Source organism: Terrapene carolina, unplaced genomic scaffold (genome assembly GCF_002925995.2).
Source record: "Terrapene carolina triunguis isolate 2854851 unplaced genomic scaffold, T_m_triunguis-2.0 Scaffold66, whole genome shotgun sequence".
Lineage (NCBI taxonomy): Eukaryota > Metazoa > Chordata > Testudines > Emydidae > Terrapene > Terrapene triunguis.
In genome coordinates, this window is record NW_020664417.1 from 43749519 (window position 1) to 43766240 (window position 16722).

The 16722-nt window shown below is 37.1% G+C and overlaps 1 protein-coding gene across 1 annotated transcript; it reads right to left on the reverse strand.

Moving 5' to 3' along the window:
• Positions 1 to 1301: 1301 nt before the first annotated feature.
• Positions 1302 to 11830, reverse strand: CASP3 (caspase 3). The gene is made up of 6 exons (XM_029910689.1): positions 11750 to 11830; positions 9746 to 9870; positions 9062 to 9190; positions 4622 to 4797; positions 3983 to 4100; positions 1302 to 2933 (listed from the first exon to the last, which is right to left on the reverse strand). Exons 1-6 carry the CDS (start codon positions 11821 to 11823, stop codon positions 2707 to 2709), a joined length of 849 nt encoding a protein of 282 aa, XP_029766549.1. The 5' UTR covers positions 11824 to 11830; the 3' UTR covers positions 1302 to 2706.
• Between the last annotated feature and the right edge of the window lie 4892 nt (positions 11831 to 16722).

Genomic DNA, 16722 nt, shown 5'->3' on the forward strand with positions numbered 1-16722 from the left:
TGCCATGCCACAGGAAAAGTTTAACTTTTCAGTACACCAATCATCATTCTATTACAAGTAATTATTAGCTAGTTTACACCCACTTAAATGAAAAACTAGGACATATCTTGCCCGGGGGCCAGTAGGTAAATGTGGAAGAATTTTGGAAGCATTAGTGTGAGCCAGAAGCCATCAGCTCCCCCCTTCCTGGAGAACACGTACTGTGATCCCTTGCTTGAATTTTGAAATGTTATCAAAACATACAACCAAGTTGGTCCGGTTTATTCTTTTCAAACTCAAAGTTATGATTCTGTTTTGTCCTCAGGGTTCATCTACACTGCAGCTGCGGTTGGGGGGGGGGGGGAGAGGGGAGTAGGAGGGTTATTTGCAGCTCATGTAGATTTACCTGCACTAGCTGTACTAATGAGGATATGGCAGCGCTGGCTGAACAAGCCAGTCTGATTTCCCTGGATAAGTACTCACTTGTGCAACCAGTGCTGAAGCTTATGTTGCTATGCATAGGTATTTTTAATGAGCTAGCTAGATTAAAGTTAGCATGGGTCTAAGTAAATGAGCTGTTAATCATACCCCACCTGCAGTGTAGATATACCCTAAGTGTGAGATATGAGTTTTGCCACTAACTTCAGTGGGAGGGAGGGAGAGGGGTGTTATAATGATTTTTCTTTTAATATTTGTTCAATTGCTTCAATTTTGTTGTAAAGGGGTGACTATTATCTGTAGTAAACTAGAGGCACTACTACGAATTAACAAAGAAAAAATACCCTGTAGAATGACAAAAAGAAGTATTTGCTGCTTTCAATCCATGCACATAAATCCTACTGGCAACAAATGAGAATTCTGCACTTAGATGAGTTAGATATTGACCTCATCCAACTTATTTTAAAGGCGTAGAACACATACAAACATAGGGCCAAATTCTGCCCTTAAATATATCTGCACAACACCAATTCAATTAAAGGAAGTTACATGCACATCTGAGGATATAATTTCAGAGAAATAACTGACAGAAAATTAGTTGCACTAATAACTCAATTGTTCGAATAATCAAATATATTTCCCTGGAGGTTTATAACTTTGCATGGATAATGCCAGATGTCCTGAGAACTGGGTTTCAAAGCATAGTATTTGAAGTTACCTCTCAATTTTTGGTGTGAAGAGGGGGAGGAGGAAGATGCACCACAACACACGGGGGGGGGGGGGGAAGCAATTAAACAAATTAAAAGTTAGAACCTGATGATTTCTGCAGATTTAAAATGAATAGTAGAATAAAGACAGAAAAGCACTGTATTTAACTTAGGCAATATTTAATTTAATAAGTAAAAAAGATCCAAAGACTCCTTATTGAAATGACAAGGTGTAGTTGCTACCATTAGTTATGCAATTTATTTTTAAAAAAGTTTAAAATGTCTTATCTGCAAGCGTTCAATGCAGCCATTACAGTTCTGAGTTTTCTTTTTCATTAATCAAAAAGTGTAGATTGACACAGTCTGAATCAATGAAGATAAAAATTATTTTATGATTTAATATATAACAAAAAATCTGCTTCACTTCTGTTTTTTTATTTCCTGTACTCCAATATTAATGTAGTTTACGGTCTCAAAATGCAAAATCAAAAGAACTAATTTACTGTGTCATATTTTACTCAACATGCCTGTTTTACCAAACCTTTAAAGTTAATTATCTAATCTGATACTAGACAAAAACCACTGACTTTTCTCCAACACTACAAATCTACTTCATGGGACAGATGAAATGTGGTATTTATATAATGCAAAGCAAAACAAAAAATCCTATCGAATATGGCAGAAAAAGGAAAATTTACCATTCAGAAATGCAGTTCCATTTGCTGCCTTGCAGGATCGAGACCAAAGTGGTTGTGAGAGGTGTTGAGAACCCTCATATCCCAGGGAGTTGACGGTGGAATGCAAAGAGCATTTTGCAAGACGGGTCTCTTAGTTCCTCAGCTCCAAAAATCAATTGTATGAATTGTATTTTTAAGTGGGTAGTAAGCACTGACAAGCTAAGTCTCATAACTTTTCATATTTGATAGAAAGTTAAAAAGCCAGAGTGAAGGACAAAAAATTGTTTGAAACTCTGAATAAGCTATAACATTGTATAAACGAATGTAATAACCTGCTTCTACAGTTTACACATTTCTCTGCAGTACTTTTAAAACCCACTCATTTGTAGTGACACTAATACAATATTGCCAAAAATAATAAAATGGCACTGGTATATGCCATATTCTGAATCTGTTCCCTAATTATGTCAAAAATGGAAAGAGAAACTATTTAGAATACACTAAATTTTTCTCTCTCTTCCTCCAGCCAGAATGAAATGTAATGTCATACTAGAACCAATAAGTGATTCAACCTGTCTCTTACTTCGATTTTTCCAGAAAGTGGGTAATATAGATTAGTAGTAATGCTCTGGAATTACTTTCAAGTTTGTCCGTATTTAGTTACCTGAACCTGAGTTTCTGAGAGAGCAACACCAAATTCTACTGCTCTAATAATGAACAAGTTTAGCTCTGAGTAGAGTCTTAAAGTCTCATCTATATTACCTACATTGAGTAGTAAACACTAATTCAGATTTGAAAGTGATATTCAATGCTAGTTTTGTTTTCTCACAGTTTGTGCATACATTACAAATACAAATGTGTGAAATTATTTAGTGGGAGAAATGTAAGTTACAAGGTGAAGTTCTTTAGTGAGTGAAGTACAGTTCTTTGGTGAGCATGGACACAATACATGGAATCTGCTTCTTTCCATGAAAACCTGGTTGGTTTGAATACGAACTAAATTGTGCCACCTTGCGATTTACACGTGTTAGTATCTGCATAAGCTCAAGTTTCTTTGCATGTTGTTTCAGCATCAAACATAGCGACTGAATAAACCAGGAGCCTTCTGATGAGTTTCTCCAGGAGTAATAGCCTACAAAAGAATAAATTGTTAAGTAAAATACACTTAATTGGTCTAGTGTAGTGTCCTGTGACTGAGTAACGATCAGGAAAAAATAGTTTGTTTACAAGAGTAATTTTCTTGGGAACAATCAATCAAGAGTAATCAAGAGTTAAAATAATTAAAAAAAGGTTTTAAAATAAATGACTCTAGCTTGTTACATAAATAATCACAATATACTTTCAATAGACACGACCACTCCGTCTCCAAAACACAACACAAAGAGTTAGTTCAGATTGCCTAGCCCTGACCTCCTTTACTAATCTAGACAAACCCTAGGCAAAGGAAGAGTCAAAGCTGGGCAATCCATCTTTCACCACCCAGTGTTCTAAGCGCAGCAGCAGTTTTTATTTAATTACACCATTAAAAGATACATATACATCAGGAAGAGAGGACAGTATAGACAGATTCAGGATCAGGTTGCTCAGACCTCAGTGTCACTGTCCTTGCCCTTCTCCAATCTACTGTACGCAGGAATAAAGCTAGTAAACTATTCCCTGCCATTGAAATTGTGGATGGCATTAAAGGAGTTCTAATACAATGTCTCATATGGACAATATGAAGAATTAGATGACCTCCTCACATTATGTTTGTATTAATCACTATTTCTGGGTTGTGCAGGAACTACAAGTGAGGGTGGAATCTATACATCAGAAGAAATTGATTGTCAGGTACTCCCAAAGGCATCCCAAATAGTAATATACTTTTTGTTTCTTGCCATAATTTATTTGCATAGATCTGATTAACTGGGCACACAGTACTACTGCAAATGAATGTTTGAGTCTGGAGGGTTTGACAGTGAAAAAATACCTTAACATTCAATTTATTGTAGGAATAGGCATTTCAAGCTCTATCTTACTTTGCGCATAAGCACAAGAAAGTGAAAAAAGAAAGGCAACGGGAATTGTTTTATGAAAGAATAAAAAAATGTATTCAATCACCTTCAAATCAAGTTTAACATTAATACAAACAAATATCTATGTATTTTAGCAATGAAGAATTTTGACATGAGCCTCTCTTACCCGGAACAGTAGAATATGCATATAGGAAGTCTGCTTCTACAGGCATTTTCTGACATGTATTTTCCTCTGAGCTACTGTCTGTTTCAACACCAGAATCTAATTCTGTCCCTCTACAAGCCTGGAGAGAAGGGAGAGGAAACAAACTGAAGAAATAGCAAAGGTCAGCAGTAAACATCACCACGGTGTCCACTGTTAATTCAAACTTTGACATCTCCCTGATGTGAAAAACAATTAAATGAACTATAAAAAGAATGAGATTCCTATACTTAACATTTTTTAGTTCTGTTTGAATGCCAAGTACGGCAATCGGAGTTTATGTAATTGATTGCATCAGTTTGACTAAATTATGGGTTTATTAATTCAAAATTTTAGTTTTGCATATAAGAATCTATTGAAATTCTGACTGATGTTTCAAAGATTTCTGGGTAGCCCTGATGGAACGCATAACTTGACCTATTACAGCATCCGCCTACTTACATAAAGCCAGACAGTGCCACCTTTACTCAAGGAGAATAGTATCTTACTCTGCAAGTAGTCCCTTTGAAATCAGTATAAGCAGTATAAAATTCTGAGCTTTGCCTCATCATCTAATGGAAAACTTGCATTATTCAAGTATGTAGCAGCTCAGCTGTGCTTTACCTGAAAGAAGAAGAGTTTTGGCTTTCCCACAAGACTCTTACATCTGTCTCCTCTGAACAGGCCTGTTAATATTTTCAATTCAAAAGGACCATCTGTACCATAGATTAATCCATCTTCACCATGACTTAACACAACACAAACAAAACTACTTCGATTGCTGTGATCATCTTTAGCAACTAGAAAAAGATAAGAGAAATAATTGGTGTTTGAAACTTCCCATGTGTTAGAAAAGTATGTTTATTATGATGTTAACAAGGACCTTATTTGGCAATATTAGGTTCAGCAATTGCTTACACATACACGTACAGCCAGGCATTGTGCCTCACCTGTGACAATAAGAAACCACCCACGGCAAACATTAGGAGTAGACTATGTAGTTGGCTGCCTTGGGCATCTAATTTTTGGGAGTGGCTCTTGCATGGCCACTCCCTACACTCCCAGCAGCCAAGACAGGTTCTGAGGATCTGCCCCTTTTAAGTCTCATGCATTGCTCAGAGAAGCAGTCATATCTGGGGCAAGAAGCAACTAAACAACCAACAACGCAACCCAACACAGTCGCCTCCACCTGCACCAGCCGGGAGAACTTCAGGAGAGTGGGTGTTTTGCCCCTTTAATGGTATCCTTCACCTCCTCTGCACTGCTGCATACTTGTAGAACAGAGTGCCAAAGTCTTTACTGCTAACTTTATAATACCCTGGGTAAAAGGCAAGGTGAATCTCTATGCCCATTTAGTCCTCCATTGAGAGGGTCAACAAGGTTGAAAATTGATGACAGCTATGATGATGATGGTTTTTGTGATATAAAAATAATACACCTCTACCTCGATATAATGCTGTCCTCAGGAGCCAAAAAATCTTACCGCGTTATATCAAACTTGCTTTGATCCGCCAGAGTGCACAGCCCCGCCCCCCCCGGAGCACTGCTTTACCACGTTATATTCGAATTTGTGTTATATCGGGTTGCGTTATGTCAGGGTAGAGGTGTACATCCAATGAGATCTAGACAAAAAACAAACTTTCTACATGGTAATGTTGGATCACTACCAACCTGGATTATATTTGAACCAGGGACCCTGTAGTAAGAGGGCATCTATCATATTACCAATCCCCCTCAATCATCTGTCTACTCTCTCAATGGTTAATTATCTACTACTTAACTTTTATTATAGATCCCTATCTTCTCATCCAATTTTATCTAGTGATATTTGATATTATTGAAATTTATATTCTTAAACAAGAAGGCAGCATCCTCCAACACTATCTCCTAGTTTCAACAACTCCTATTTCATCTGTGTTTGTGGCTTTATATTTTCCCATCATTTACTAATATGAGTGTTCTAAGGCTCAGTTCTTGGCCCTTTTTACCATTGAGAACACATCAATTCTAGCTCATACTTAAGACATAACTTCTAGCTAAGCTTTTACCTATAGTACCCTATCTATATTTCTATGTTAATGACATCCAACTCTACATCTCCTTTAGTTAATTCAATGATCACTGGCTCCCATCTATTGCAATTAATTCCTTTTATAATTTTTCTAATCATTCTACTCTAACATCAAGCGATCCAGAATGTTCCCACCAGAATATTCTTTTCCTTCAGAAAGAGAAACCATGTTAGAGGCTTTCGACCTCTGAATCCAATTCAAAATATCATTCCTGATTTCCAAAATTATTCATAAACTGCTCTACCATTCCTCTAACCTTGCATTTGCCTATTCCTCATCTCACTCTGCTCCTATGATGTTATTCATAGAATCATAGAAGTGTAGGACTGGAAAGGACCTTGATAGGTCATCTAGGCCAGTTCCCTGCACTCAAGGGAGGCCTATGTAATAACTAGACCATTCTTGACATGTGTTTGTCTAACCTTTCCTTAAAAACCTCCAAAGACACAGATTCCACAAGCTCCCTAGGCAAATTGTTCCAGTGCTTAACTACCCTGACAGTTAGGAAGTTTTTCCTAATGTCCAACCTAAACCTCTTTTGCTGCAATTTAAGCCCATTGCTTCTTTCCCTATCTTTAGAGGTGTGGGGAAAAAGAACTAGGTAGCCTTCTTAATGACAACCAAAGTAACACCGAAGGCCCAAATTCAGGTCCTCTGACAGAAGCTGACTGCACAGACGGCCTTTACGTAAGGCAGTACAGGCCAGAACCTGAACTATTCTAGGCTGTGCAATCCCCTGCCAAATACGGTCATGGGCCATGACCAGAGGAGGGAGGGGAAGGAAGCCATGCGAAAGGCCTTAGCAACATGATAACCACTGGTTGATGGAAAAACATGATAACTACTCATTGATGAAACATAGTAACGGCTTATATGAAGAAATTGCTTCTAGTAAAGGCCAGCTACCTGCCACCAGCCAATCATATCATCTTTGGGCGTCCTATAATAACCCCCCCCGGAAAACAATATGTACCCTGACGAAAAACAACACCCCCGCTGGTGCCAAGTACCACCCATGTCAAAACCACCAAGAAAACCCCCCACCCATTAGGCACCCAATTCTCGTAAATAATGAGGAAGCTACCAGGAAAAAGGAACAGACCCCTACTCTTATTTCGCATAAATGACGTATTATTTGTAATATGCTTGCGGTTTGAAGGAATAAAGCAGCCTGTGAGCTGCTGCTAGGTGTAGTAGTTTTCGGACTGCTACCCCAACACGTTGGTATGTATTGCAATAAACTGGCCTCAGGCTTGAGTCTGTGAACTAAAATCAATGCGTGGGTGACTTTTTCCATGACAGAGGTTAACGAGAACAATTTTTCACCTTCCTCCTTATAACAGCCTTTTATGTACTTGAAAAAGTATGTTCTCCCCCAGTCTTCTCTTCTCCAGACTAAACAAACCATTTTTTTTTTTTTTCAATCTTTCCTCATAGGTCATGTTTTCTAGACCTTTAATCATTTTTGTTGCTCTCCTCTGGACTTTCTCCAATTTGTTCACATCTTTCCTGAAATATGGGGCCCAGAACTGGACACAATACTCCAGTTGAGGTCTTATCAGCATGGAGTAGAGTAGAAGAATTACTTCTCGGGTCTTGCTTACAATACTCCTGATAATACATCCCAGAATGATGTTCGCTTTTTTTGCAACAGTGTTACACTTTTGACTCATTTAACTTGTGATCCACTGTGACCCCCAACTTCCGTAGTACTCCTCCCTAGGCTGTCATTTCCCATTTTGTATGTGTGCAACTGATTGTTCCTTCCCAAGTAGAGTACTTTGCATTTGTCCTTATTGAATTTCATCCTATTTACTTCAGATCATTTCTCCAATTTGTCCATATAATTTTGAATTTTAATCCTCTCCTCCGAAGCACTTGCAACCCTCCCCCCAGCGTGGTATCCTCAGCAAACTTTGTAAGTGTACTCTTTATGCCCTTATCTAAATCACTGATGAAGATGTTGAATAGAACCAGACCCAGGACAGACCCCTGCGGGACCCCACTTGATATGCCTTCCCAGCTTCACTCTATTGTTCTCCTCCCCAGGATTTTACAGATTAGGTGAGGAAGTTGGTAGCTCACTTTTACTGTGCCATTATGTAGATTTCTCTCTCTCTAGCATGGTTTAGGGGGGCCATGTACTGTAATCAAAATGAGAGAGACTGCATTCTCAGGTCTGGACTTAGTTTTTCCTGCTACTGTTCTCCCAGAGACCGAGCAAATACATTTACAATACTTGTGTGTTAGGGACAAGGGCAGACCTTGCTAAGATGCCACAATAACCTCTGATAGGTGATATGCACAGAAGTAATGGCAGATGAGGGTAGCAGCCTTGTAGCAGAAATTAAAAAAAAAAAAAAAAATCTCAAACATGTGCCTTTCTTTCACTATGAATGTAACAGGAAGGAGGTATTAGGAAACGTGAAAAGAAAAAGTTTAGTTAAACACAGTGGCATTTAAGTAGCGTAACTAGTTTAGAAATAGACAGTAAAGCAGACCCCTACATAAAGATACTTTATATTCTAAAATAGATTTTTTTTTAAATCCTTCATTCTCTTTCCAAACTAGGAATTATGACAGAAAAGTGACATGTAAATGATCTCAGTTAGTTCTGAACACCTACCTGGAGGTTAGAGAATTCAGATTCTGAGGACAGCAGCAAAAATTGCACATAGGGCTCAGTCCTGCAAGGTGTTGAACATGGGGCTAATCCCACAAAGCACTGAAGCATGTGAGTAGCCATACATAGTCAATGAACTACTCACATGCTTAAAGTGAATCACGTCCTTTGCTGGATCATTCCAGAGGGCTCAGCAGCTTGCAGGATCAAGCCTAAATAACCTTTTTTTTTTTTTTTTCTTTTAGCATCCACAATTTTCCACTTGTAAGAAGTACTGGACCACTTATTCTTTTATCTAAAATTTTAAAGTATATAATTTTAGACTATAGATACATTTTAATAATACAGACCCAGATCATTACTACTTACCATTTTGCAAGATGTCAAACATTTGCTTCTCTGTACGATCATTGTGAAGATTGACTTTATATCCCAAAGTCATAAAAGTATCTCTGATGTGTGCAGCATCTGCATCAGTACCAGATCGGAATGACATTCCTTTGGATTTGAAAAGAAGAATCACTTTAATTTCATGTAAAAAACACAGTATAGCTGATTTGGGATGTCAGACCCAAATTCTGCTCAGTTATACCAGGAGAAGTCTAGACCAACTCCACTGAAGTAAATACTCCAGATTTACACCAGCGTAGCAGAGCAGAATTTGACTCTATGCATTTATCACAAATAAAGCAAAAAGATTTTTCATTTCAAAAGGAAACTTGTTGGTTTTTTTTTTTTTTTTTTTGCTTTGCAAAAACAGTCTATGGGCCTAACCAATCACATTAATACCTCTAAAACTGCAAAAGTAAGATACTGGCTGTTAAAATCAGCTTGATAAGTATGATTTCCTACACTTGTAATTCCCCCCTTACAAATAGATATTTGGAAGTATCTACCATGAGAATTTACACACATTTAAACCATTACATTTTACATTAAAAAAAAAAAAATCAGTCATCCGGTTGCATATTTAAGTTTGAAGAACATTACATTTTACCAATTTCTCTGAATTAAGAAGAGCTTTAAAATCAAAATAGAAATATGAACAGTTACCAGTGGCTGGCAGGAAGTTCTTATTATTTATTATTATACATATCCCAATTTCTGGATAATCCATTTTGTAACTCTCATCTGGCTGTATTCCAGAGTCCATGGATTTGCTAACAGGCAGGCTCTTTCTGTATGGAAACCAGATAATATAACAGATGAGTTTATAAAAACCAACCATTCTTAACAAGAGGAAACTTCCAAAACTGATTTATAAGCTTAGTCTTTTTCTAATTTTTCTCCATATTTTTGGTAAGGTTCTTTTGCAACTAGTGAAAGTGATGATAATTTTCACTACTTGCTCTTTAAATATTGTAAGTATCTCTATGAGATCAAAGCAACCCCTTGATTTTTAAGTCACTGGGGCTCCATATGGGTGTTGGAGTCATATGCATGCAACAGCTAGCAGGATTGCTTTGCATAGCCAGGCTCCAAACTGTGAAACTGATTGCATACAGTTCTGTCAAACATAGTTACACAAATGAAAAAAATATATATCTATTTTTAATCTCTCGCTTGCAGTAATATGCAGCTTGTAACCATCTTAGGTAAAAATATTTATACAGAAATGTGTCTAAGCTGATAGTACCCCTGCAAAGCGGAATATAAAAACCTAAATTAAGAAAACAGATGGCCAAAACAAGAAGCACCACCAACAAAAAATTGTATCCTTCATACTGTACCCTTTCATCCTCATTCATATACACACAACTCCTACTTACATCAATAGACAACAGTTGTGTGTGTATCTGAGGGCAGAATTGGTGCTAAGAGTTTAAACTTAACATTCAATTCTATCAAAAAGCTACATTAACAGAAAGTTAAGATTGCACATGTAAGTGCTCAAGAGCTAGGAAATGACAAAGTTAAAACTTCATGTGCAAACTTAATTCTGTTCCCATGTGTACATTAATTGCAATACAGTCCATTACTCTGATCCTGCTTAAATTTTACTCATACAAATACTCACAGTGATGTCACTAATCACATGCCTGAAGTTAGCACATATGTAAACTATTGCAAGATTGGAGTCTATATAATCACATCACATTCTATTTTTCAATATAATAAAATAAACAGGTTTTTAAAACCCAACAACAATAGGTATGTATGTGTAGCAGCTTACAGTTCTGAGTAGCATATGTATACCAGATAGAGATCATAAAAGTAATTTATATTAATGCCCAGTGGACATACAAAATCCACAGAGCCCCAGGCAAAGACTAATGCAGAACATTTATCAAGTGTCTGCACTCTTTACAAGCTACACAAAAGTGTTCACAAAAACTGATATGAGTCCTGTGCAAAGTTATTCTCAATGGTGAAACTGTTATACGCCTTCTGGATAAAGTTGTCAAAGCACCAAGCCCACACAGCTTCACACACTCAACTTTATCCTTGCTGAGAATCCCTTGCTTTACTCATTGTCTCCTTCCACTAAATGTTTCAACTAAGGTAGCCTCACCTTCATTGTACATATTACAATGTTAGTGCCATTGCACTTTAACCGTACTCTGCCTATGCAGAACCTGATTTTCAAAAGCTTGTAAGGCTGCCAAATCCAAACCAATGTTAATTGGAACACTAAAAGGAACTATTGGTCAGCTCTTAGGGGGTATACAGACTCCGCAGTCTATGTTTTTTCTTCTTTAATTCCTTGCATATTTTATAATATATATATATATATACACACACACACACACACACACACACACACACACACACACACACACACACACATATATATACACACACACATATATATGTCTACTGCAAAACTGAATATATATTTATATATATCAGTTTTGCAATAGACTAAGTTACATTGGGTGTGAATCTGATTTTTTAAAAAGAGTTATTTACTAACATTGCAATATTGATGAACTAATCTTTGTGATATTTATTCAGTTTGTGTTATTTGCAGTTTCGCCATACAATTTCATTAGAGGACTACTTTTCAGGACATTAAATATAAAATTTATTAAAGAAAACTAGAAACACCACACTCACCCTTGGGAACCAAAGAGAGATTTTGCATCTGTCTCATCTTGACCCGATTGCAGTCCATCTTTTATATCTGCCATTGTTGTTCTTATTTATTAACTTGAAAACATAAGAAAATAGAAATGTAAGACACAAATTTCTTTTATTCACAATTTAACTACAGCTATTTCCTGTTGCTATGCTATTGTGAGGAACTCCAGAGGGACCTAACAAAATTAGGCAATTGGGTAGCATGATAGATAAAATCCAGCGTTTACAAATTCAAAAGAAGGAACTTGGGTGGAAGGAATCTGGATTCTATAGAAACTGTACCCACTATTAACTGTACCCACTCATTGTGGATGGTTTAATGAAAACACCAACTCAAAAAAGCAATTACAATATTAGGCTGTAGAAACAGATGGATAGAAAAAAATTCTGAAAATAATATAATGCTGTTATATAAATTCATTGTATTACTGCACCTTGAATACAATTCTGATCACCTCATCTCAAAAAAGCCACAAGAGAAATAGAAGAGGTCCAGAGACAGGCAATACAAATGATTTGAGACTTCCATAGGAGGACAGATATTAGATTGTAAGCTCTTTGAGGAAAGGACCATGTTTTCCTATGGGTTTGTCATAGAAATTTCTGTCCGTTCCAGCTGAGGAATAAGGAGAGACGGACACAGCTAATCAAGCAAGGAGCCCCGGGAGGGGCGATCCGTTTATTTCAATTGCAATTGGGTTCGAGCTCATAAGTCAGCAAGAACAAAGAAAACACTTACACCAAAGCATTATATGCAGTTGCTTATGATAATCTATCGCTCTATGATTGGCCAAAATTTGCCATCATTACCATACATAATTAGCAAGCTACATGTATCTGCCCCTCTTATGACCCCTTATTGTTCATTTACTTGCCCCCCACCCTTGTTATTTTGCAAACTAAGTAGTTAGTTATCTATAGGATACAGGCACAGGGAGTTCCATTGTCTATAGGTTTGGAGTTTGGCTATATTTCCTCTCGAAGGAACTTCCTGAGTTAAGACATAGCAATAGCTGTATATCTTCCATGTGTACGTGACAAATTTGCCCCCGGCAGTTAAGTAGAATAATTTTATATCAGGTTCATCACTTAGCACAACTGGGTCTCATCCTAGTGAACATATGGATGCTACTGTAACACAAATAATTTAAAAAAAATTAAATAACAAAACAGTATAGAGAGCATATATTGGGTATTCCTATTTATCTTCCATCATAACACAGGAAAAGGAACTTGCAATGAAACAGAGGCAACAAGTTTAAAACCAATTAAATATATATAGATATATTTTTAAAACACAAGTTATTAAGTCCAAGATTTAACAGCATTCAAAAAAGGGTTAGACATTTATACAGAGAGCAAGAACATTTATCATTACACATTAGAGATGACAAAAAAGTGAGAGCTATAAACCCTCATGCTTCACGGACTAAGCCAGCTATGAAATGACAAGAGTTTGAAAGAAACTTCCTGGATGGGCTAGTTATTCCATATTTGTCCATTGCAAGGATTGTTGCATCACCTTCTGAAGTATGTGATAGAATGGATCTATATAAAATTTTAAACAACCAAAGATATCAAGTTGCAAGTGTTGCTGATCAGACAGGATGAAGAAAAATAGTATTCTCTGCTTTGGTTAAGCGTGGAGCTGGCAATGCAAGTTTGATCCTTTCATAGCCACACTGTTTATTGATTTCCCCCCTTGCTCTTGCCATATGTTGTCTTAATACACTGGGAATATCCTCAGAACCATGCAAGTCCATCGTCTGTGGATGCAATTACTAATGCATCAAAAGTGTTACCACCATTACATGCATCTCTATTTTTAAAGACAAGTTTGTTATTTTTCAGTGGCTTCAAAAGATGTCCCATGTATACACTGGGTACATTTTCTATATCAATTGGGGCTCTAATGTAATTAAGACAACTCCTTGACCACTAAATGTTTCCAGACTATTTTCACAGACCTGAAAGCTAGGATCCTGGAAATCAGCAGATTAGATTCCCTGGATGTGAACCTGCAAGGGGACCAAATATGGCATAATCCTACCCTAAATTTTAGCAGTTGCCTTCAGGACAATCAAATGTAGGAGGACATGTGTCTGCGCTGCTAAACTTGCCTGCTCAGCACTATGAGCACATACTGTTACACTGGGCAAGGAGCATCAGTTAAATTGCTTTAGTCTTTTTTTTTTTAAATCCCAAAGAGAAGAATATAGAGGAAAAAAAGAAAAGAAGGTGGTGGTAGGAGAATAGAAATATTGTGGAAAGAGACAGATACAGATAGAGAGGAGGTGGTCTAGTGGCAGCACATGTTCACATAAAACCAAATTTAGTTCTTTATATTACAACAACATGGGCAAAGTGACTTTGTAGACAATGTACTAAGCCCCAGGAAGAAGCCCCTAGCAACCTCTCCGGCCAACTGATAAGGCTGCATTAAAAGGTTACAGAGGCTTCCTCAGCCAAAAGCAGGGCTTACCTTTATGCAGTGCCTTTTTGAGTGGAGGGTGGGGAATTAGGTGATTGCAGAACCTCCAGAAAGAACAGGAGCATACACAAAAAGGAGTAGATTCAAGGAAAGAGGAAGAAAAAGATGCACAACAACAAGAAAGGGATAGAAAAAGAGACAGAAAATGGCAGAAAGAAATTGCTAGTAGAATGAGGGAAGGTCCCTAGAAGAAACAAAAAAGGAATATAAATCTTTCACCATTCTGCATATTTTTCCCATTTCATAATTCTTAGTTTGGCTACAGATTAGGAGTTTTTAAAAGGTGAAACTGCAGATATATTTTAAAATGAGGTGTATTATTTATTGGCATTTCTATTGCCCTCATCACTATAATATCTAAGCACCTATTGAATAGGTGTTTCTAATTCCTGCAAACTCTGCTCCGAAGTAGCTTGCAGGGATCAGAAACTCTCTCAGGGCTTGTCTACACTACCAAGTTTTGTTGACAAAACTTATGTCGACACCCAAAAGTTGACAAAAGAAAAAATCGCCACAGGGTGTTCACACTTGCTCCCTCTGTCGACAGATCGTGTCCACCTTGGGGACACCATCATCGACAGGGTGAGCGATGCACCATGGGTATGTATCCCACAGTGCAGTGTTGTGGGAAGGAAGAGCTGATCGCTGCGTACGTACAAATATAATATAATTAAAAGAGTAACAATGAATACTCCAGATAGGAAGAATAAGTGGGGCCTTCAGCACATAATGACCTAAATTAATTCCTTCCTCCCCACAGCTTCAGGGTGGCTGAAGTCAGATATGTTTGGTCTGCTCCAATGATTCTAAATTATGGTTTTTGTGACATCACTAGAGCCCACTTGACTTGGTCAATAGGGCCTCTGGTAAGTGGCACTTTTGAATTATAACACAATTCAGTGCTTATAAAAATATTTTATACACTATAAAAACACTTGGAAAAACCACGTTACAAAATACAAAAATGCCACTTACTACACCCCCTTTGGCCAATTCCACGGCTCAGCATGGTTCCAGTGGCAGCTGCAATTTCCAGTCTGATGCATTTTATGACATCTGAGTGGAGATGGCCTATGCACCTTTTGGAAGCTGCAGTGCCAGGAAAGAAAGTTAGGGTAAAATCAGTTATGTGCTGAATGTCCTATTTACCTTTGCTATTTGAGCATTAAGCAACTACAGATTCATTTATATCATTTTCAAAATGAGACCTGTAGTTCACCTTTAATGTTTATGGAATTTTGAGTCTCTTAATGAAGCAAGTTAGCTACACTTAAAAAACCAAAAAAAACAAAACAAAAAACCAGAGACCCATCAGCAGACATGTTTTGTTGCTGTGCACTCAGACACACGCTGTCAGTAACAATTTTTCTCTATTCCATAGCACTGATGCCAACACCAAGTAATAGCAATGCTCTTGGGAGGACAATGCTCGTTCTTGCTGACTTAGAGTACTAAGAATTACCTCACCTTAGCTAGCTAATGCAATGATGTAATTTTCTGTCATGGAAAATGCACATTTATCCAAGGAGGATGATCTCATGCTACAGGGGACAAAAAAGTACCTTTGAGCAAACGTGTTTAGAATTAATTATAATTGTTCTGCTCTTTGAAATTTTTTTCCTGAGTCTTAAAATATCAGTTATGTACATGCAGTCAGATAATAGGAACTTTAAACAGCAAAGGAAGCTTTTAAAAAAACCTGATGTGATTACTACCGGTAGCAGAATACGGATCCTTTTCCCTTAGCTTTTGGGACATTGATTTACCCTTTAGGATCATTTGATTTGTTTTATTTAAAAAAAATCAGTGATCAAATGGATAAAAAACTACAAAAAAAAAAGATAGAAGATGTAAAGAAATATACTTTTTCTAGAGCTTACTAAGGAGGGAAGGAGCAAAGAGAGAATCAGTTTAAACAGGTCCCAAAATTAGAGCTGCTAGCAAACTACAACAAATGACTGCAGTAACAGTGTCCCTGTACAATAGATTATTCAAATAAGATTTTTTTTTTTTTAAAATGAGCAGAGCTGTTCTAAGTTATCCCTTTTGCTTGGACAATGATCAACTACTAAAATAATTTCTTAACCATAGTCAAATGACTTAGAGCAACTGAAACTGCAATCCTTAACTCCATCTGGACCTACTGAAATAAACTCAGGTCAGGCAATGCTTCATTGTATGACATTCATGTTTTAAGTCAATGCAATCACCAAAGAATTTTTTTTTTAGTACTATATGTCTGAATTGTGAAACATACAAGGGAAATTAATGATAGAGAATCACAGTGTAAACAACATTAAAGTTTCTTTGACTTGGAAGCAAATAACTGAACCATCTTTGGTTTCTCCACACCCCTTGAAATATGCAAACCACAAGGGACAAAGACAGCACATGTTCAATATATGACAGCTATGTTATGAAGCTGTCCTCAGAGTAAAATAAATGTCTCAAACCAATT